General features: G+C 30.3%; 2 protein-coding genes across 2 annotated transcripts in view; one reads left to right on the forward strand and one right to left on the reverse strand.

The window, feature by feature from the left end:
• Window positions 1-10,288, forward strand: part of LOC136975465 (B-cell receptor-associated protein 31-like) — a 36,090-nt gene extending 25,802 nt beyond the window's left edge. The window contains exons 7-8 of the mRNA XM_067270528.1: window positions 4,941-5,041; window positions 10,047-10,288. Coding sequence (XP_067126629.1) covers window positions 4,941-5,041; window positions 10,047-10,097 — 152 coding nt within the window. The 3' untranslated portion in view covers window positions 10,098-10,288. The remainder of the gene's footprint in view (window positions 1-4,940; window positions 5,042-10,046) is intronic.
• LOC136975475 (synaptophysin-like protein 2) lies at window positions 10,271-23,061 on the reverse strand. The gene is made up of 6 exons (XM_067270537.1): window positions 22,896-23,061; window positions 12,339-12,404; window positions 12,001-12,119; window positions 11,732-11,933; window positions 11,475-11,663; window positions 10,271-11,389 (listed from the first exon to the last, which is right to left on the reverse strand). The coding sequence occupies exons 2-6, from the start codon at window positions 12,396-12,398 to the stop codon at window positions 11,267-11,269; spliced, it is 693 nt and encodes a 230-aa protein (XP_067126638.1). The 5' UTR covers window positions 12,399-12,404; window positions 22,896-23,061; the 3' UTR covers window positions 10,271-11,266.
• Window positions 23,062-25,141: the final 2,080 nt, after the last annotated feature.

Raw genomic sequence — 25,141 nt, forward strand, 5'->3', positions numbered from 1 at the left:
AGACCATAGATTCACACAGCAATATCCTCACCTCATTGTCACCAAATAAAAGGTTGTTGATCAAAAAATAACAATTATACACAACCACCTTATCCCACAATCAACACTTGAACTTATCAAACAATGGGTTGCTGATCAAATACATCAACAGACAAACATTTAGCATTACTGAAAATCACATAATCTGCTAGGATAATCCAGCAACAAGTACTGATAATAGCACACACACAACAACTACCATTAATGATATTACAGACACTTCTTCATCCACCACTGATAACATAGACATAGATTTAGTTAATATGCTCTTACTTATATTTCTGGAAACACACTAAATATACAGGTACAGATCCCATACAAAGACCACAAATACCAAAAATCAACACATTACATAATTTTATCTATCCCTACTACAGTGGCGTGCCGTCATTGGAAGCGATGGAAGCGCCGATTCCACCTTCCAATGACCTTCCCTTGAATTTTATAAAATATAAATTTTCATATTTTAACGTACTTTGAATTAATTAAAATTAATAATTTATTATAACTGCATTATGTATCTTTTACAAATTTCTATACTACACGTGAAAAAAAAACGATAAGATTGCTATTGTATATTCGAATAATTCAGTGGCGGAAGGAATGTCGAAACCGGGTCAGTCTCCAATCAGCCAGATTATATAGGCATTAGCACATGCGGTTTACAGTGCACCAACCTCACCCGGTTTAGCTGGTAGAAGCGACACATCGTAAAGAGTACAGCTTTATATCCCGGAGCGGTTGTGGGCTGTTAGCCACCTGCCTGTCAACTTCCAAGCAGCCAGATTATAGGCATTGGCGCATGCGCTTTACAGAGCACCAACGTCACGGTTTAGCTGGTAGAAGCGACACACGCGTAAAGAGTACGCGACTTTATATCCCGGAGCGGTTGTGGGCTGTTAGCTGCCTGCTAGTCACCCTTGCCCAATTATGTGAATCATGAGCAGACTAGATCAACGGCGGGCAATCCGCGGGCCAGCTACGGCTGGCGAAAAGTTTCTATCCGGCCCGCGAGATCTTTAATAGATTATTAAATTGGAAAAATAACTAATTAATAGTTATTTTTCCAATTCTTTGTAATTTTCGAAAACGATAAGAGAAATAAATGTAGTAATTAACTTTTTATTTATTTATTTCATATTTGCAGACTAAAAAAATTACGAGTCACAAGAAGGCGTCAATTAACTACTACGGCGCGGAAAAAAACGTAAAATTTATTCTGGCCCATGTTATAAAAAGGGTTGCCCACCCTAGACTAGATTTATAACAACCCAACCGATAGGAGTTTACTGGCACGTTTTTATGATAGTTCTGTAGAGTTGACAGGAGTTTAAAAAAACTCCATTAAAATATTTGATATATTTATTCTGCGTTTATTCCGCTCTCTCATCTTATATTACTTACGGATTTCAATGTTAAACCGGTGATATTACGATTTAGTACGTCCCATCTGTAAGGGGATGCAGAAAAAACGTGTACAATTCTAGTACAGTGTTAAAAATTAACTGTTACTTTGGCAGCATCATTTACAACCAAATTTAATGAATGAGACGTACAGTACATACAATGGTACAAAAAAAAGCTCTAGAATTTATTTTCCTTAAATTTACGATTTATATATCCGTTGTCATAAAAATTTGTCTTTCCACTGTTTTCCCAAGACTACAGATATTCAGGTACAAAGTAACTGGTTTCGACTTATTTCTACTTAAGAAGTGACTAAATAATTAAGAGATTAGGGAATGGGGACATAAATAAAACCCTGTTGAAAGAGCCAGAATTTTACTTCAACAAAAGCTTAACAGAACCAATCACTCGCTCAGTACAGTGGGAAACTGATTTCCGTGTACACCTGGTATTAAAACGAATTAGTTAGAAAACGAATGACTATTAAGTTTAACATAGTTAGATTTTTACAGCTACGGTGAGAAACGTTTAAAATTTACAACAGCCCTGTGGCGTCCTTTGAGATATACTAGTGATGCGACAAAAGAGGCATTTGACATTGACCGGTATCGGCACCCTCGGGATTTGGCACGCACACACTCACTACACACCTACCTGGACCGTCACTAGTTCCATCCATTAGCTACTCGTATCAAGATATTTGACTAAGTGGATTGTTTTAAGATTTAAAAAGTAAAGAATATTTTATGTTATTTTTATGTACGTTTCTTTACAAAGCTATATTTTAATTATAATTTTCTTTAAAAGTATATTAATACAATCGAACAATACATTGTACCAGGTATGTATATCCATCGCACATTTTATTTCACCGAGTAAGTTTTTATAATTTATTTTTAATTTTAGCCCTTATATCGTGGCTAGCGATTCAGAATGTAATTGTGATATTAAAAATACATTTAGAGAAGTCTACAGTTTTTACTGGCTTATCGAACAAATGAATACGAATAGACCCTAGACCAGTGATTCTTAACAGGGGGGCCGCGGCCCCTGGGGGTCCATAAGAAGTTTGCCGGGGGTTGCCAAATTATGCAAAATTTCCGTCAGAATATAATAAAAAGAAAATTGATGTATAATCCGAATATCGTATTGAAAAGTGAAATAAGAGAGATAAAGTTTTCCTATTTAGTTTTTATTTATTTATTTTGTATTTCTTCCTACATACAACTTTGTCAGTACAGAAGAAATAAATGTAAATATGCTACTTACACCGCAGTATTTACTTCTTTTATTCCAAAGCAATTTTAAGAAACTATTAATGCTTGGAATTTTAAAAATAATTAGGAAAAATAGTAGGCTTTGAAAATTTAAATATTTTTGCAAAAGATATGCAAAATCCTTACGACAAGTGGGCGTTTTAGTTTTAGTTTAGTTTTAGCATCGACATTGGATCGATTTACCGACATGTTTCTTATTTTATTTTCTGTTAAAAATTAATGAGTTTTCATGTTTAATTGTGAAGTTTGAATGTTATTTAAATAGATAATGAAATAATAAAATTATGATTTACATTTATTATATAAAAAATAAAGCAATAATAAAAAAATCAATTTATTATAGATAAATTATCAAATTATCAAATATAAATTATTATTAAAAAATGGGGGTCACAAAAAACTATGAAATATTTGGTGGGCGGCGAGTATAAAAAGGTTAAGAACCACTGCCCTAGACCATCACTGACGCGCAATTAACTGATTGCCCCTGGAAGTCGGCTTCTTACAGAAACACAGCTTCCCTGTCATCAAATGTCACGGCACGCCACTGCCCTACTACCTTAAACATTCATTTACTACCAAACTACAGGGTGTCCGTAAAGTCTCTTATTAACAACTCTCTTATAAACTTCTCTTATAAGTCTCTTATAAACAAGTAACTTAAAAAATTTATTGCAAAGGCAATTGATAAAATATCTTAATGAGACTTGTTTTATTGTACTCGATGGTTTTCAAAGTTTTTCTACCTCATTTAATACACCTCTGTGTGGGCACCATTAGTCACATGAAGCACATCAAGACAGTATTCGACTTCTTGCCATGTTCGCTGTAGCATAGCCTCATCAATGGTTGCTATTGCATCTGTTATCTTTTGCTTTAGTTCAGTAATGTCCTGTATCTTTGTTCAATACACGATATCTAACATGATATCCAATATACGATATCCCATAGAAAGAAATCCAGAGGTGTAATATCTGGTGAATGTGGTGGCCATGAAATTGGTCCATCCCTTCCAATCCAACAGTCTTGAAATGTTTGATTAAGGAAGTCACAAACATGCAGTTGCCAATGTGGTGGGGCACCATCCTGCTGGAACATGATGGTTGGTTGAAGGTCCTGCAGTTGTGGGGCCACGTATTCAGTCAAAAGGTCAAGGTCAAAGCATCTGTGTTAATTTATCTCTTGTGGAAGAAAAATGGACCAAAAATTCGATTGCACATAATGCAACGTGAAAAACTTTGAAAACCACTGAGTACAATAGAACAAGTCTGATTAAGATATCTTATCAATTGCCTTTGCAATAAATTTTTTAAGTTGTAAAGAGACTTTATAGACACCCTGTATACTCATTTAATTTCTACACTCTCAGACATTCATACATTAGTTTATGCTGGGGTAGTCACAGTAGTGACAGATCATAGACTGAAAATACAATTGCAGATATATACACACAACACAATTCTATCACAAGCTTGCCTGGCAAAGAAGAATAGAAACACAAATAAATGACATTAGACAGCAATTAGGCAAGCAGACACAATACACTAAAAACAACATAACACCCAAATTAAAGAAAAAACTCAAAAAAACATTTTCAAGAAAATGGAAACGTGCACAAAACATGAACATCACAACACACATTGCAGAATACATTGATACACTAAAACGAAAACTCGCAGCCGAAGCACAGACTAAAATGATACAAAACATGTTCACTATAAAAAGAACAAAATAAATTATTTACAAACAATGAAAAACTCTTTTACAGACAAATTAGTACAAAAACAAACACTGATGCACAGCACAGTACTTCAGATGTCATCTTGATGCTCCTTTAATTTTACATTCGGTGATCTTATAGTTGCTCTACTGTAGTATAGGTTGTATGCATTCTATGATTCTTAACTGCAACATGATACACTCTGGAAACATCCAATGGGTCAGAAGACTGTCACTTCATAGGAGTCTATTTTCTGGTACCTTTTAACAATAATTTTGTGTTCAGTTGCTTTTCATATCTCTCTGGTGTTACATAAGGTTTAACTATGTTCAATTTTCATAGCAGCATTCATCTTATTAAATTTTATTTATTGTTTCTTCTGATGTATTTTAAACTTTAATTAGAAATATTATTTTCAAAACACTTTTAATACAAAAAATAATAATTGGTCTGAATTTTTTTATTCATTAATAATTCAAATTCTTAACTATTTTCAGAACTTAGTTACACTAAAAAGGATTTTGATGCAATGAAAAGCCAAGCTGAATCAAATAGCAAAGCTTATGATGATTTAATGAAACAATATACTCAAATGGAAGTAAGTAAATGCATTTGAATTATTTTAGATATAATTATCTAAAATATAAACAATAAAGCACATATGTTATGCTCACTTCAAATGATTTCTTTTTTTGTTATACATACCCACATGTATGTGTGCAACTTATTGGGCTGCAATTTGAAAAAAATTGTAGACCTATGAATTCCCACTGTCGTCTGTCCATCCATCTTTCCTTAATCTCAAACAGAGCTAGATAGATGAAAGACGAGACCAGATGTGGAACCTTAGGGGCAGGAGGCCCCGATTAACTATATCTGAACTTCGAATGCAAACCGGAAGTCACATTATTTCAATTCAAAATTTTTTCCCCGAAAGGTATTAGATAGATGACTGGCATGACTTTATTGTTAAAGGAAAAGTATGATGTACAGGAGAAAGCCACTGCTAATTTGAGGTGGAGAGCATATATTTTAAATTAAAAATATGATTAGAAATTGCAGCCTGGCATTGTGACGATGTCACAATAAATAATTGATCGTCACTTGTGAATAGTTGTCATTTCAATAAATGACCAATTTCAAAAAAATTTACAGTAGAGCATCGATTATCTGACAAACGGATAACCGAAAAGTATGAAAAAATACATTATTAGTATAGTATATTAGTATATTGCTATTAACCTACTTTGCGTTGAATTTTCATCAATGTTAAGCCTAACAAAATTTTTTTTAAATAATAATCGTTGCTATTGTATCATTAAAAATTATTTCTTATTTTGCACAAAATAAATACAGTACTGTACATTGAAAAATACAGTATAAAACAAAAAAATATATATTTGAATTACATATTTTACATAAAGTAGGCCTATGCATTAGAAAAAGAAGTCCAAAATTTTTTTTTGCTTCACAGCTGACACTCGTTTTTATGCCACTAAATCTCACACACGTTTTAAAAACAGCAATTGTATAGCATCGTTAAATAAAATTAAGCCTCATTTAAATACTGGCCTCCCTTTCATGGTCTAGCCAGTGTTGCCAGGTAAAACATGCAAAAATTTAACAAAAATAATAATAAAGTAGCCAAGACATAGCCAAATATTGTAGCACCACATCACTAGCGGATATTTGAATTTTCCGACTAGAACGCGGTCGGTTAACCAATGTGACGGCTGATCGGGGGTAGGATAATCAATGCTCTACTGTATTTGATATTCAGTATTAAAATTTATAACTTTTAAATTTTGCCAAACAAGTTTTGTCTCTGAAATAGTTACTTTCAACATTGTCATCAATACTTTTATTAAATAGTTAGTACGTAGTGGATTCTCATTTTCACAAAATGTCATCTTGATTGGGTCAGTCTCTAAGTGCATTGTTTTAAATAAACTGTGTATGAAATAAGATGTCACATTTTGCCACAGATTTTTCACACAATGGTGAATTTATAAATTTAATTTTTCCTTTTGTGTTTATGCTTATTCAAAACTGACCTTTTTCTCTTCATCTAAATACTTTTTCAGAACTGACTTGTTATTAATAAATTTCTCCTACTTGTGAATTTATTTCCACCAACAGTTGAAAGTCTATTGTATTTTGGTATATGGTAAATACTAATAAATAACAATAATTTGATTACTTGTGAGATAAAACTAAAATTTTACTTTGAAATGGATAAAGCTAATTGATATTTTATAGAAGTTTAAACATCAGAATTTAGACATCTTGGAGTTATTGCCAATTTTGTTTTTATATTAATTCTAAAGTTATGCTTGTTTTGTGTAGAATTAAATTTCTCCTATTAAATTGTGTCTAGAAAAGATTTAAAATAAAAACAGATTTCCTTTTTCGGTTTTTCATTAAAAAAATTCACACTGACTCATCCCTATTAAAAGCACATATTGGTGTAAGGCCGCGACTCCACTAGCCGTAAAAGGGCTGTAAAACCCCTCACCGTTTGTAAAAAATGTTTATTACAAAATTCGACTTTAATTTTTTTTTGTTTGTACAAATGTTTGAGGCTCTTTGAAAGTCTAAGCCTAAGCAACAATTTACATAGCTTTTTACTTGTAAATCTAACCCTGATAGGACAATGTCAAAGCTGATGTTTTTAACACAAAGGGCACAAATATGCATAGAACGATCTCGCTCACTTGCTTCGATACCATATAATGACGTATCCCGCTAGCAATAATTGTTCTGCTACTATAAAATTTCTCGATAAACAGCTACAAGCAGCATATATCATTATATCGGGCAGTAATATATGATTAATTTTACATTACTAGTTACAAGCGACCCAGATAAAGTAGCCATTTTGTAAAAATTCAGCGCCATCTATAGTTCATGAAAAACGCGAATATGTGACGGGGACTATCAACTTGCCATCTACATTTTCCTTATTATATCTTTCTTCTAGATCAGATATTACCATCCTCTTACGCTTGTTGTTTTCACTTAACTTATGCATAAGGTTGGTGTACCCACACTGTTCTGCTATCCTTTCTATGTTGTTTATTTCCTACATTAATGCCTGTGCTGTGGAAGAATGTGTGTATGCTCTCATCACTAATGCTCTGAAAGTTGCTATTTTATAAGAAAAGGGATTGCATGATCCTATTGGAATGTATGTTGTGATTGCCATTGGTTTTCTGTACACTGCCGTTAGCACATTAAAAACAAATTTTGCTCTGGTGAATTGGTTTCAAGTAAGAAGTTTTATATTTTAACCCGAGGTGTTAGATGGTTAAATACAATTTCACTTTTAAAACATGCTGTTTTTCTGTGTTTTTGCAAATTTTTGCAATTAATGTGTACATTTAGTTGAGACTCTACTCCATTTTGACCTATTACTCTTTCCAAACTTCCTTGATGTGACCAAGTTTATTTCTGGGAATCAAAATATATTATTTCATCTATCTTACAGTGCAAATTTCATAATTCTATTGTCCTAACTTTTGCAAGAATATGTGGAAGTTTTATTTTATAATACTTGATTATGAAAATTGGTCATGCTGAATTAAAAAAAGAAATACTTCCTAACTAAAGAAATGTAAAAGTTTATGTAAATTAAAAAATATATACATGCATCTGGGAATCAATTGGAATAAATGGATTTTTATTGTATCTTGGTCATTTTTACAAATTGCATTTAAATAATACTAGTGTATTGAAAAATTTACAGAAAGGGTTTCACAGAAAATGAAATTACTGTATATCTCGGCAGATAAGACGAGGTATAAATTTTCATCGAAGTTTTATAGTTTTAGCTTATATCTGTCCTATAAGAGGACCCCCAAACTATCAACGGCCTATGAATTTAGTTTATATCAGCGATCATCATCTGGATAATAATACTGTATAGCGTATACGGAATTATGTTCTATTTGTAATTTTTCAAATGAACAAATTTATTTTCTTGCATCTGGCAGCACTGCCTTGCGATTGTTGCAAGCATTTGCACTGATTCGGCATTCGAGTAATGACCTTGACTATTCACAAAAATGTCATATGGGCTATTCTATTTTGTGGACATACTCTACTCTCTACTAGTAAATAATTAGTTTGTCCGGTTTTTTTAGATTGAAATTTATATAAATTAAAACCATTATAATTTTTTGTATCTGTCCTATAAGACGACCCCGGATTTTAAGGGCCTTTTTTTACGATTCAACTGTCGTCTTATCTGCCGAGATGTACGGTAATAAAAATCGTAGAGTAAAATCAAGACAGTCCTAAGGGCCAGAAGTAGACTGCTTGGCATATTTCACATGTATTCCAGAAAGAGTTCTTTTAGGTAGTCAAAACTGTAAGCAAATGGAAACTTTATGCTGCATTTTCACTTGTTTTTTGTTTTGTGAAATATAATGATTTGTTTTTTAATGAAGCTTTGCAGCATTGTTGTTGACTTTGTAGCAGGTTTTTACAATAGATAACACACTCTTGTTAAAACAACTTTTTCCAACCATAACTTGATGATAACAATGTATAGTTAATTTTTATAGCACAAATTAGTTGCTTTTATTTATACTAGATGGAGCTGGCTAATTTTCATTTCATTATTACGAAAAATTACACATTTTATAGAATCATGCCTATTTTCACTAAGTTCTCCATTTCCCTGTCAAGCTAAGAAACATGTAATTATGAATGTATAAATTCAATATGATAACAGAAATTTACACTTTACTGCAGAATTTCTTATGTTTTAGCAACCTTTTCCCCATTTTTGATGCTCATTCATTAGTAGAGACATAATTAAGTTTGTGTATAATTTATTACAAAATATAGGTCTTTTATTTTAAAAACACTGACAGGAAATTAGATTTTAAAAAAATCATCTTTTTATAGCGTATATAGTAAATTATCATAAAATATTTTGCCATATGGCAATATGTTGCAGAAACCCGGCCAAAGACTGTTGTATTAAAACAAATAAAATTAGCTTAGAATTAGAAAAGCATAACTGATTTTGTAGGAGATGGATGGATTACAAGTGATGATTAAGGATGGAAATAATATTTTCACTATCAGATTGTGTTTGCTAGGTTTAGAATATAGAAGTTTGTTTTGTCTAAGTTTCACAAGTTTAAAAGTACTTGGACTTTGATGCTTGACTTCTTTACTGGAGAAAACAATGTAGTTATGCAAGTTTTGAAATATTTACTCATAATACCATTATAATGTAAAAAGTTAAATATTGATACTTAGATCAATTTAATTATCATCAAATGTGTAAATGTTTGATATAATTTTGTTTTGTAAAATTTAAATCATGACCAAATCTGCCAGCTAAGCTAACTTCTAGACAGTTTTCTAGAATTGCCTGCTTTGTTTTGACCATTGATTAAACAATTTGGTGTTACATAACTACCGTGTGAAAGAAATTGAATTAAATAAGCTAATTTGATATAAAGAAAACCTCTCTTATAAATGTGTATTATTTGCCTTTCATATCAATATGGAAATTGACTTTAAATTAATTTTAAAGCTAAATATTTTCGTTTTCATTGTATAATGATTTAAAATTATTTTTTTAACAGGAAAAGATGAAAGAAATTTCTGGTCAAACAGTGAATAAGAAGAGTGAATAGAACATTTCATTCTTACTGCGTGATTTTCATTCTATGCTAAGTATTCTCAATGTTAATTTTATAAAATAATCTAAATAAGTTTTTTTTTAATTCTTATAATTCTTTTGTAATATTTCCTGCTGATTGCAGACTGACATTTTTGTATAAATGTAATTAAATGAGTAACAAACAAATAAAAAAAAATACACCAATCTTGATTTATTCCACACAAAAATAACATTCCAATCATAAGTTTTGGGAAGATTCTGTAAAATCTTAGACCTCAAATGTTTAATAATGTATCATTGGCTTAATATGCTAATTGCTTATTTAGTAAGTTTAATGAAAATTGATGTTTTTACATTTATCAAGCTACCAAACTTCTGTATTTGAGGAAATAAATTTTTATAAGTTCAGTAAAATTTAAGCAAATTGCATATTAGGCCAGAATTATTGACAATTAAAATATTGAAAAACCTGAGAAAGTTACATAAATCTGTTAATGCACAGAGTATTTTTTTCTTTTTTTACAATTCTGAAAAATTCTTCCCTCTTATTTTGCTATATTAGTGCTCATCATGTAATAAATTTTATATAAAAATATTGAGCAGTCTTTTACTCTATCACAAAAATAGCTATATATAATGTAACAACTAAAATAATTTTTGAGTAATTCATTAGCCAGCTAATATTAAATATCAACCAATGTAAATAAAGCATTTATAACACAAAATCCAATATGAATAATTAAATTTTCCAGTTTCTTTTACAGACATATACAATTTGAATAATTTTATATTTTTGTAAAATCACATATACCAAACTAATTTGAACAAAGATCTGGCACACTAAAGAACTTTAAAATGTCTTTACAGGGAAAAAGGAATACAAGACTTTCATACTATACAGAATGTTATGGCAGTGAAAACAAATGATTCAATGGGATGTTTACAGATTAATTCTCGAATCGATTACGAATTAAATTCACCTACGGGAAGTTTTGTTCCCTGCACGTCGGCGCGATACTACTTCATTGGATATTTTGTTCATGAAGATTAGAAAACAATGTCACTCAAGTTGAATCAAATCAAACCCTTGGTCTTTGTATAATAATAATAATATTAACAAGGACATAAACAATTGGATTTCTTTTAAAAAATTGACGAGTTGCCTTTAGGAATTGCGTCGATTCAAACTTTACCTGCAGAATTCGTCTGTCCCTGTTGTTGCTGACGCTGTTGGTGGAATGTTGTTTCTTTGTATACAAACCATATGCTAACACCCCAAAGTAAGAAATTTGCAAAACCAAATACCTAAATTTTAAAAAAAATCATTTAATAAAAGTCCCTAAAACAGTGAAGAAATAATGATATATACAGTATATATAAAAAATCTTACCAGGGATACATCTAGTGAAGCGAAGCTTCCCATACTATCTGGTTTACAAGTGTCTTTTTTGATACATTCGCACAAATTTTTATATAGATTTTCTGGCTTTGTGTAGTATTTCAGATCGCTTACACTATCTGCCCATGCACTCGATCCAGCAAGCCAGAATAATGTAATGACGCTGGTGACACCCATATCCTAAAATGATAGAACTTGTACCATCATGTTTTTCTATATAAAATGCATAATACAATCTTGATATTTACCACAAGAGGATACATTGGGTTATTCTGGTATGTATCTTGTCCTATAGTATAAACAACAGATATCAAAATAGTATAAAGAAAAGCAATAACACCAGTGGCAACATAAAATTCTGCACTTCCAGAAAATACATATGGAAAATATACAATTCTGTGAGATCCAGTTTCATTGCAGTTAGGTAGAGTTAGAGGTATCTCTCTCAAACTAAAACAAAAAATAATAATTGTAGTGTTTTATATTAATTTCATTTTTTAATTTTATATAGACTTACGAAAATGGATATCCAAAATGATATTCAATATTGTAAGTCTCGTCGGGATGGCAATCCATGATAAAAGATACTGTAGTAGAGAATCCGGCTGTTGTAGAAAATGCAAAAATGGCCATAATCTAAAATTGAAGACAACATTAATTAGGAACAGAATTTTTTAAATCTTACATGACTGACTTTGATATCTAAATTACTAGATTACCTTCAACTGAAATCAATACTTACTTGACTTCTGTATGCTTATAAATTAAATTTAACTTATTTAATTTATATTAAAAAATATTCAGCTATGAAAAAAATTATCTAAAATAATTCAATAAGATATTTATAGAACTTACTGCCTGGATCACTCTAATGAATCCTCTTGGTTCCTTAAATACGCTCAAGTTTGTCGTCATTTTTAACTGAAAAAAAAAAATTGATAGTTTTAAATTCCTACAGATTTGTTAATAAAAATTCTAACTAAATTTATTCACCAAACTTGAACAATTTAATAATGATGATGACTGCAAGATTAGCAAAACGTGCCAGTTTTAAACAGTTTAAGAAGAAAAAAGAACACTGTGCATAATAAATCCATGATTATTTAGACACTTTTAAAGCAGACAATCAACTTATCAAGCATCAAGTAAATAATTATCTTTTCGTTACTTCTTTAAATGCTGATTTTATTAGGGAGTTAGTATCAATAAGTTTTAGCAAACCATTTTAGAAAAATAAATGACATAAGTCTGCAGAAACTTCTTAGTGATTCTCCTGGAATCATGAAGATTAGACAACTAGGTATTTTCTAGGAAAACGAAACTGATCTCTGCTGCGTAGAAAACTAAATGAGCGTGGAAAAGTGGTTTTAAGATTGATCAAAATTAAAATCAAATATTGTCAGAGATCGATATAATTTTACAATGATCAGAAACTCATTGACATGTAGTGCATGTCCAGCTTACAACTAGTAATTGTCCTGTAGACTTTACAGGGCAAACTTTGACCCCGAACATCTTGCCCATAGATCTAATTTCAAAATTCTGGCTCTATTGTGAATCAGCCTTGCCAACTTTTATTTGCTAAAAATCATGTTTAGTTGTCATGTAGTAGTTTTAAACTTAGATGATCACAAACAAAATATTTCCTGACTTACATTATTGAGCGGTGCTCTGCATCTTAATTCCGAAGCTCCCAGGAATTATTTTTGGCATTTTTAGTAATCAAAAAATTCACTTAGTGGATAGCTTAGTTTTGCAAAGATGTATGGTAATAGAATTTATGAAGTTCAATGTAACAGCTAGAAAATCATTTAATATCTTCAAAATGATCTTTATATTAGACTAGCTGACCCGGCCACGCGTTGTTGTGGCTCAAAATGTATCTATTATAAATGTGTAACACTTCCCCCGTGGGGGAAATTTCAAAAAATCCCTTTTTAGTGTATATTCTGTTGACGTCACCTATTAAAACGCAATTAAAAACGCAAAAAACCGCATGTAAAATAGTATAAATAAAAGCCGAGTTCTTCACAGTAAGCCTTAATCCTGTCTCTTTCCCTGCTGGGGAATATCGAAAAATCCCTTTTTAGTGTATATTCTGTTGACGTCACCTATTAAAACGCAATTAAAAACGCAAAAAACCGCATGTAAAATAGTATAAATAGAAGCCGAGTTCTTCACAGTAAGCCTTAATCCCGTCCATCTCCCCCCGTAGGGAGAATTTCGACATGTATATTATATAAAAACACGTGCATATTCGAATGCAACGTTGTGTCAAAATTTCAAAGGAATCTGTAGGAACAAACAAACGTTGTATTTTATTTATATAGATAGGTAGAAAATGATCTGCTTAGGTCCATTCTCACAGAAAAGCATAATGCCTCACAGAAAAGCAAACTTAGGTCGTCGGAAGTTAGCGCCATCTGTTGGATATAAAAGTCTTAATCCATATATAAATATATTTTTGAAAGGGGGGAAATGGTGATCTTCACATATGCCACAAACCTTCGCGGGAATGTATTAAACAACTTCCCAAAGTTTCATGGCAATCAGATAAATGGTGTGGTAATGCATGAAGGACAAACACACACACACACACACACACACACACACACAGACATACATTCGTTTTTATATATATATAGATGATTCAATAAAACAACAAGAATGGTGAACAAAATTTTTGATTTTATCATTACTATAATTGACATTTTCTTTCCATAATACAACAATCATTTGAATAACCAACCTCCCACCATAGTTTTGATTACACTATCACACAAGATTCTGTCAGCAATACTCTAATAGAAATTTAAAGTGTAAATTTCATATTTCTAAAAAATCTGTCAGGACAATGAATGAATAGGAAAATTCAGATATTGAAGTTACTTTTAATTCTCATGTGAAATATATTACAGTAGAAGTTCATTAATCTGGCACCTACAAAACAAACAATGCCAAATTACTAGACATTGTCGACAAGTTACCAAATTTTGTACAAATGTTAACATTTCAAATACAGGTATACCTCGAGTTACGTCGTTTGTCAAAAAAGTATATGGAAAAATAAAAATCAACTTTAAGTCATTTTATTCGACTTTACATCCATCCGCCACAAATATTGAAGTCATAATATCACTAGAAAAGCATTAAATCACATAAAATCATATTAAAATATGTACATTTACAGTAAATGTTAATATAATCATCATAAATCCCAGAGAACGAACCATGAACCAATTACAGACGTAAGGCGAGGTATACCTGTATTGTTGGATATATATACAGCAATGCAAGCTGGTATAAAATGCTTTAAATTTATTCATTCACACTTTTTAATCAGTCTGCATATGATACTGTACAGTACATATGTTGGAATGTTATACTGTGGAAAATCTGCAAAAGTGTTAACAATCTTATTGCACAAATTTGACATTCACAGTGATTCCAACTATATATATTTATTTTCCAGACATGAACCGTATATACGTGATTCAGAAGAACCAAGTGCTCATAGAGTACAAGAAACCTGCTTTTGGGCATGATGTCCTCGCGTTGATGCATTCTCTTTCCCACAAGCCAGTCATCCATGTTATTGAATACAAACACATGCTAGTTTGTAACACATCCAAATAAATTCCAATTTCTGGAATATTAGCATGTTGGATTAATATCTAACAATTCTGAATTATCATAGTATTGTGATACTGTCATTACTTACTCCAGCTGCTTCTACCATATGGCTTATGGTCATCTTTATGTTTGTCATTCTGACTATTTCTTATAATTAAAAATAGTGGCAAGTCATAACACCAACTTGGAATAGCAATTAATAGAACTGATCTGTAATTGCAAATGCCTGCAAAATTTCTTCATTAAAATTTCGTTCATTTTTTTCTAATTGGATGAATCTTATCATATTATAGTAATGGTTGATGGTGTAGATTTTCCTTTGTTAGTTTGATGATTATAGTCAGTATCACTCAAGTTTAAATGTAAATTGAAGAATAAACTTGAATATATAACAAAACAATTGTATGTTGAGAAATTGTTGATATAACTGTTGATTAGTGAGTATATTTTTTTTAGTTTTATTAGAATAAAATACTTGCATTCCAATACTATGTAATTGTTTGAATTTCTTAGTGTCATAACATTTATAGTATTTCTTATTGTGTAAAAACATACAGGAATCTTGTTAAATGAAATCAACTTTGATTTTAATGACTATCAATAACTGAATTGTGATAATTTTTTATTTTAATAGTGTAGCATTAGACTATTAATTATTATTTATTTAAAACTCCTGCATGTATTTAAGTGTATTTCTCCAAAAATATCACATTCCACAGCTTGAGAACTATGGTGAAATTCCTTTTAAAGATGACAAATGATGCTGCATTAAGTAAAACCAGTTAGCTCATGCATGATTTTTCTAGTCTTTTCCAAATTTAAAAACAGTGCACAGATTTGATATGAGAAGCAGAATTATTTAGTACAGTTGATATCAATAATTATCAAAAACGTAAGGACTCAGACGGGGTCAACTTGGAGGTATTAACGAAATCTTAAAAATCTCCTTTTATAACATGAAAGGGAGAAATTAAAGGTCTCGATTAAACAATAAAAGTTTTTTTGTAAAATATTAAAACAAAGGATGAATTGTGTGGAAAAGATCAAAGTCAAAGGAAAAGTGGTTAGAGAGGAGTCGGGTTAAGTCACAACGTTGACCTCTCCCGCACCCTTCAACAGGTTTCAAATTGTCACCAGGTGATGATGAGGACCAATAGAAAGGTGACTATGAGTGAAAAACTTATGTCCTTGATTCGTGCAGTTGTATAACATTCTTGGGTTGTAGTTCATTTATCCTGTAAATTGGTGCTTTACAGAGAGATTATTGGGAGGCTTTCTGTCAATCTGGAAATAACTTTTGCCCTCCAGTTTCATCTGTACTCACCAAGGTTCACCTTTACTCCCAAGACTTTCACCCGAAGCTGTGCTGCACGTCCCAGGGCCATCAACTGCAACATCAGTCATTGAGGGACAGAAAGAAGAACTTCCTACTGAATGTCAGACTCTTGTGTGGACTTTTAACTCACTCCCCAAGCTGTGTTACGTCAAAACTTTGCAAAATGTTGTAAGAAACTTTTTGTAATATAAATGGGTTAAAAGATGGAAAGCCTTTCTCAGAGTTTTTTCTACTCCCACATGATAGTCGTGACTGTGCAACAATCCTGACAAACAGCTCACACAAACAGCTACAGTACATTACTGTTCAATACTATGATAATTAGAATGTACACTTTTTATTGTATATAAAAACAAATATAAACAATAAAGTAAGAATAGTATTGTTTTTCAAGCCATTCAAGGTTAGGAATTGCATGGAAAAATTGAAATGACATATTTAACAATCATAAAAGGTAAATTTCTAGTTTTACATGTGTAAAATTATATCCAGGGATCGAAAAAAAACTGGAAAAACTTTACCATTCAGTTAGGCTGCATATTTGATTACCCAGTATCAAGATGATGGGTTAACAGAATGTCACTATACTACATTATTTGTCTAATGAAAAATTTACAGGATTTTACTGTAATTTACATTCTCAAATCTTGAATTCCTCCTTAAGCTGAACTAGATTGTCAATTCCAGCAAACACCCTGTATAATGTATTTTTCTACTCCTAAAGTCAAACTAGTCTGGCACCTGCCATTAGCAAATACTCTAATATTGGTCTGATTAATAATTCCTGTTACTTGTTTTACTGGAGATGTTAAACTTGTAGCATTAATGAAATTAATCATACTAATTTAAATGTTTAATTTGTTCATACATTATGTTTATATGAAAAATAGATTAAAAAATTTTGTATTTCTATATTTACAACTGTTCATAACTCACTCTAGCCATTTTTGGGCTTTTCAAATTTGAGATTTAGAGGTTTACTACAAACAGGTGATCTGGGTATGGTCACCAATTCCATACCTTTGTCCTCTTTCTATACGCATTTGCCACATCTTCAAAAATATGGGCCATCTCCTGCCTACTCCCCAAAGCCAACTTTATGCATGCTTATCTGTAATGAGAGGGACAGGCTATCCCTTCTCAAGAAATTGGGTTTATGATATCCTTTTTTTTTTGCATCCAACAACAGAGAAAACATGGTACATTGGCAAGTTGTTTAGCAGAGCACCAGGAGAATATCACAAAATGAAGATGCTCCACAGAGCTGATCAAGAAAGTCAGAGTTCAATTTCAACCTTTTGTGGACCTAAACCACCCTCAAGTGTTGTGCCGATTGTAAGGTATTATTTATTTGGTAAGCTATCCTCATTTTCACCTTGTGCCCATGCAATACTCCCATACTTGTGGATTGCACTTTTTAAACTTCTCAACCATGATGATGTTATCATGCACCACAAACTCATGCTATAAAAATGTTTTGAGTTTCGTTGTACCTTTTGTTTTCAAATTTTGTTCTTTCTTGTACCTGCAAGCCTTGAATTCAATTACAAATTTTAAATGTTTTATAGTGCACACAGTGGTGATGTGTTCCACAGTCCAGATTTGCATTAACCTGACAATGATTGTGTTTACTTTATCTATTCTTATATTTCTTGTCTTTATTGGGAAACACTGATAGCATCAACTCTACATCTCATAGATGCTACAAGGTTTAGTCTTTAAGATACATGCTCTAACAGCCTATTCAAATCTTGGATGTCAAGAAATTAAAATTTTTCTTGATTAATCAGAATTATCAAAGTTATACACTTACAGGATGTGTCATAAATAACTGTCCATATCAAAGCAATACTAGGAAGTTCATGCCATATGTGAGCAGGAACCTAGGTTTAGTTGCATGACAGAAAAAGTTTTTGTTAATGCCAGTATTGCCTTACTTGAGCAGACTTTGAACTGGTGATCATTCTTAGTGAGGCAGTAGTAAACATAAGTTGTAACAGAATTTAAATTTGTAATCTATACTCTACCATACTAAATTTTTGTCATTTGTATTATCCTTTATTACTCTTCAACTTGATTTCACTTTCCCTGGCATTAACAACTTAACCAATACGGTTTTTCCAATCATGCAACAAAACCTAGCTTCTGCTAAACTAAAAGTTAGCTTTTCACATTGACAAACTAACCTTAACATTCATTCTTGTCTCTTAGATCTTTTCTATTGTCACTTTCATTTTCTTCCATGTCTTGATGAATAGAACAATTAAATATCTAAAATGCTGTCTTGTCTTCTTTATTAGAACTTAGGGCTGTAGTTCCGTATGTCCAAATTGGGTATGTGTATATGTACCAATTCAAATTAGTAATTACATTATTTCAAATAGTTTTTCTTAATTTTTTCACTGTTTGTCTGATTCCATAAATGCAGATGTTTATGATGTAGTATTATTTCAATCTGATGATCACAGTGATTGAAACATTTTTTCCATTAAATAACTTGCTACTTGTAAGTAGATTATTTTATCAAGCTGTGATTTGATCAAATAATTTTTACATTGAAAGTTGTCATAAATAGAAAGAAAAAGATGTAATAAATCAGAGTTTGCAACAAATTCTGAATCATTTTATCAGATTAAAAATATTTACATTTTTGCTCCTTTTCTTCAAACAGCATCACTGATCCCACAGCAATATGATTAAAGGAAGATTCTACCTTTATCATGCAAACAGTTGTAGCTATTTGAGTGAAATAATGATAAATGTATGTCGAAAAGCTTGACAAGAATGTTATACCATGTTATTTTAGTAACTCTGTAAAATCTGAGTTTTGCTTCTTGTCTATATGAGAAAACACCTAATGACATATCTGTTAAAACTTGATATTTAGGAGTATAGTTTATAGAATAGGTATATTTAGTTTTTTCTGACAAACTAAAATAGTTAAGATTTACCAATACTTAAAATATTTTTTTAATGTGAAAGCTAAGACATATATTTTATATATATTCTGTACTTTCATCTAAATAATACCCTTAAATAAACAAATTGCAACAAATATTCAGAATTGTTTTGTTTCATATTAAATATTTACTACTGGACTTTTAAGGTTTACGAGTGCTAATTTATATGCATTCCAGTATTCACGTAAGAAGATTGTTTAATTTAATATTCAGATTTGTAAATTGAATAAATAATACTTTATTTATTATAATTAAAACTACCATTTCTCCATTTGAAGTCACATTTTTTTGGAGTGCTTTCCTCATGCAGACAAAAAGCACATTCAAAGTTTTATATCACACACAATGCATTAGTTTTCAGTAATTATTCGTGTTATATTCTAAATGACAGTTAAGATACAGTTATTTGACATGTATTACAGATATTTCTATTTATATGCATAAATTACAATAGAATCTGCTTATTACTTATCACGAGTATTGATATTAATTGTTTAATATCAAAAGTAGCATTTATAGCTTTTGATTTTAAAATGTTAAAATATTACAAGATAGAAACTTTATAGTGCATTTTAATTATAGTTATTAGCAGATGATGATAAACAGCTTAAAAAGACCCATCTTTCAGTACAAGCAGTCTTGAACATTTAAGGATTAAAATGATAACTAGTGCTTTTAATGTTATTTGTTTGCAATATAGTAGTTGAAGTAATAAATGCCAACGATTTAAATTATATACTAGTTACTGTTAAAGATTTCCCTGCTGTTTTTTGCATTACTAGCATTGGATAGATACTATTAATAATAATTATTAACAGTAATTATTATATTAAATGAAGATTTTTAATTGTTTAATAATAATATAAAATTAATTACATCTCCTTTTAATGTCAGTCAATAATAACAGAATTTCCACTAACTATATTCTTAAATTACTTGCATTAAGCAGGATTGTTGTTTTTTTAACTCTCCATTCTATGGACACTAAGACAACTATTTTTTTTAGCAAACACATTATGGGTCCCAGGTGACAAGAGAAAGGGTTTGACATATTTGGACAGATCACCTCAAAAAATTCCTGGGATTTTAAAACCCATCCGGATTTGATCCGAGATTCCTAGAGCAGTATACTGCAACCTTATCCATTCAGCCATCTGGCCATTGTTAATAATGGATTGAAATCAGTATCAATAAGCCTGAAGTGATTACAAAAGGGGTCTACCATGTATATAATCTTCCTTAGTTTTATCACCCAACTTTAATAATTCCAAATTTTCTAAATCAGACTCAGTTATTTTTAAATTTTTTTTCACTGAGGAAAAAAAAAAAAGAATTTTCTGTAAAATTTTAAACGTTTTCAAGGTTTACACCCCACTTCAACTTTACATTCTATATGTTTTTGGCTTATTTAGAAAATGCATTTGTTTAAACTCAAATATTCAAATCTTTCCTACTCATTTTAAAAATATCAAAACAAAAATTCTATTAACAATTTTCCAAGGATTGAATGAAATGAACTTATACATCCATTGTAATTATCTTAAGTTGTATTAAAATTTTCAAACATCCATTAACATTTATTTATTAAATAACAAAATTACTTATATGAATAAAGCATTAAAATCTTGAATTTTTACATAATAAAATTATATATAAATAGAGTTATTATTTAAAGATGAATTTGGTAATAAGTTTGAAAATATTGTAAATATTGAATTAAGTTTAGTCATGTTGCTAATGTTGATGCATTTTTATTTAGTATCAAAGAGTATTATGCTGAAAAAAATTTAAAACATGTAAATGAATCATCTTAAATAAATACTATTTCACATATATTAATTCTTTTCATATAGATTGTAAGATATATTAATTAAAAATGATTCTGAAAGGATCTTAGCATGGTATTATTCTTATACAAAATAAAATATGTATATATGATAATTTATAGATTAAAATGCTGATACTAATATATGATGATTTCATAATTTAACAGTTCTAATTATTTTAAGATTTAAAGCAAATTTTTATATTAATCCTATAATCAGTGGGAACGATTTTTGAATTTTATTGATCTGGATTTCTAGAATTAAATCAAACTATGATAAAAGTAGCATAAACTAAATTTTTATAAACAGAACTTCTTAATGATATTATCAATTACATATATATAATGACTAATTACAACATAATCTGCATAAAATTTATTGTAACTTAATTTACAAGCAAATCTAATACAGAAGTACGAACAATATACATAACTTATTTAAACTGATTATTTAAAATTTTATCTGTATATTTTACAATTATTATAATCTAAATATATTGACGATATCTACTTCCCATAAAATTTCATTCTTATCAGTATTCCTTTAATGATTATATCTTTACATAATACTGGAAAATTTTTCCATAAAAATATATTAAGTAACTCTTCTGTACAAACGTTCATGTAATTTTGTATACGAATTTGTCCTCTCAACGAAATTAGTTTGACGATTACATTCCTCGCTCGTTTTCGAATTACGTTCGTACCAAATTTTATTTTTGTACTTTGAAAACGTTATCATTACGATTTGTCAAAAATATTTATTTTACACAGATTAGAGATGATAAAATTATATTTTTGTTCTTTTTTTAAGAAAAATGTTCAGATACTTATATAATTTATATAAATTTCTCTTATATATATATATATGTATTTATATAACAATCAGACTTATTAGTTTATTATATAAACTAATACCAATATATTTGTATACAAATTAAGTTAATACAATTTATTTTATATTATTTCTATACTATATATATATATAATATAAAATAATATTTGCTAAACATGCATTTTAATAGCATGTTTAGCAAATATTATTTATATATTACATATATAGTATAGAAATAATATAAAATAGAATTGTATTGCCAATATATTTGTATACAAATTAAGTTATTAGTTTATTATATAAACTAATAAGTAAAGTTATAAGTATATGATCGTGTATAAGAGAAAAAAATTCGAGCATTTCCATTTAAGAGAATTCGAATGTCTTCCATGTTACTGATGGCATAATGCCATCTTCCAGTAAAGAAAAAAAGTTTTCAGTTCAGCATTGACCTAAAAACTCAAGTAACATCCTATTCGTCGCATTCAATATAATACTAACCGTATAATTAAGAGTTAATTTCGAGTATTATTAAAAGAACCGATGTCGTGCGTAAGTCAAATATGCGCTTTAAACGCTATATAATAAGGAAAAATTACGAAGGAAGTCCAACTTCAAGGTTATATATACGTAAGAACAACAACGAAATTATTTAATATCACTTCGTCTCCTTTCGTAATTGCTAATATTTCTTTAATAATCTTTTAATTTATTCGTTCAATTCGGAATTCCCTTCTAAATCCGGAATTGTATTTAGGCTGTGAAAAGTTATAAATAGATCGGCAACCTTACACAAATAAGGAAAATAGCAAGTTGCACTCACCGTTCTTAGCGCTGTACTTCACTGCACGACGATTTCCGAATTTCTGATCGCGTTATTTTTATCCCACAAGTTATTTCTTCGAGTAAAACAAGTTCTCGATCTTCCGATCGTTGCTAAATTGCGGCGCTAAACCTTCCCACTGTAATCTTCCCGACGGTGACGCCACCTGCCGGAAATATTTAGGCGCCGGTGTTTGATTACCCGATTCGAAAGTCGGACGAAATTAATTAATTAATTAACGCTAGAGTATTATAAAAAGGTAGAAGTTTATAATAAAATGGGACGAAATTATCTCTTTTTGTTTTTATTTTTATTTTTAATTACGCGCGTATAGATTTTCATTCCGGTCGACGATGATTGACGGCCTCTGATTTTAACGAGTGGCAATCGCTTTGGAAGTTATTCGAGCGACCAAATGCAAAATAATGACGTTTAAAACGGTTAAAACGCGTAGAATGTAATTACGGGATGTTTAATTTATCCGGCGGAAGTAATAGGCGTTAATTAAATTTTTCGGAAAATTGTAAATGTACCGGATCTTACCGGCGGAATTTGCATTGTTCGATGATAAATTCCGTCGATGTAGACTCTATAAATGAATTTATTGAACGGAATTAGAACACTACAATTAGAAATGGCGATTTTGTGTGTTTTTTTATGAAGAACTTTTTTTATTTTTTTAATTACCTCCGTGAAAGAGTAATAGTCGAATTTCAGGCTCTATTATTATTATTATTTTTTAATATAAAATACAAGGTTTATAATTATCTCTGAATTAATTTTTTATGTCTAATTCAATTGGATATTTTGAACGTTCAAAATTCAATTCATACAGACGGGCAAAATTTTAAATTTTTTATACTCTATAATGAGCAATATTGAAGCAATATTACATAGAAGAAAGTCGATGTTCGATCGCTTCGAAAATTGGATACTTTGATTTTTAAACGAATCCAGATAGTTAAAGACAGAAGCTTCAAATTATACTGAATAATAGGTTTATTAATGAAGATATCAAGAGTTCTGAATAAATCTTCCTGTTGTAAAGTTGACCACGATAATCTTTTTAGAATATCAAAATAACAGGATAGTAAAAGTTACTTGTTTGCATAATAATAATCGAATCGATAGCAAGAAATTAAATGAAAAATTCTTCCTAAAATGGCACTGAACGTTTTTAAGACAATAAATTAAATTTTATTGTTATTTCTCAAAAAGTAAAAGGAAATACAATAAGGTAACAAAACACCAAGTTCCCGAGACAGAAAATCTACACGCATCGCGTGCGTGGCCTAATAATCTCTATTCATGACCAGTGGTACGAAATGCTGTTGCTATTTAGGCTTGAAAGAGAAAAAGACAACTGCTTTGTTGCCGAACAATTAACAGCATCTTAAAATTTTCAACACACAAAGCGTACATTATATATTTTTAAATATTTTGCAAAACGTATGTAGTCAACCTGCTCTTCCAAAATGTCAATCCGGTCAAATTGTTTGAAGCCTTGTCTTTGTTGTGTAAGTCGATGCTGAGCAAACTTGTGGTGCTTCAGCGATTTCAAATAGTAGACGCTAACGAACTCTTCAGTTTTAAATTTGAACAATATACTATGCATAGCAATGCAATATATTTTGGCTATGACTTTGAGTCATTTGTAAATGAAATAAAAATGGACGTAAGGGAGATACGAGATATGAAAGAAAGATGCAAACAATTACTTCTAGTTTTGTGTTAAGAACTTAGAAATGCCAAAAAATGTCAACGTTCTTCAGACGGTAAAGAAACTGCACTCAGCAACGACAACTGCACACTGCAAAAAACCTATTACCCAACTGTGTAATTTGTTATCGAGGTTCGAAGACGTTACAGCTATTGAAGCGAAATGGCAAAATATTTCTAATAAGAAATGAGGAAATACAAAATACACAATTCGATTATGGACCAAATTGAGAAATGACAGATTGTGCAGAAAATGACTGACTTGAAAATAGTTTATAAATATATTTTGTGTTTTTATTATTGTTGGTGTCAATTGCAACGGAAAAAGTTTTTCCATGTATAATGTGGTGGAAAACAAGTTAGAAAACACATGTTACTAAAAACAATCCAAAGCATATTGTAAGGTATTTTTCAAAACATCTAAAATATCGTAATGGCGGGATCCATAATTTTAAAATATTCGTGTTTGGAGACAAAAGTTAAAAGAAGGGTTCCAATTATAAAATTTAACCATCAAATGGATTGTC

Source organism: Centruroides vittatus, unplaced genomic scaffold (genome assembly GCF_030686945.1).
Source record: "Centruroides vittatus isolate TY-2023 unplaced genomic scaffold, ASM3068694v2 contig_1089, whole genome shotgun sequence".
Lineage (NCBI taxonomy): Eukaryota > Metazoa > Arthropoda > Arachnida > Scorpiones > Buthidae > Centruroides > Centruroides vittatus.

What these genes read in the sequence shown, in the direction of transcription:
- LOC136975475 (XM_067270537.1), bottom strand. Translation starts at nt 12,398, where the DNA reads ATGACGACAAACTTGAGCGTATTTAAGGAACCAAGAGGATTCATTAGA. An exon ending in ACCCAATGTATCCTCTTGTG is followed by an intron (nt 11,664 to 11,731) that starts GTAAATATCAAG and finishes CTATCATTTTAG; the next exon opens with GATATGGGTGTCACCAGCGT. An exon ending in CTTCACTAGATGTATCCCTG is followed by an intron (nt 11,390 to 11,474) that starts GTAAGATTTTTT and finishes TTTAAAATTTAG; the next exon opens with GTATTTGGTTTTGCAAATTT.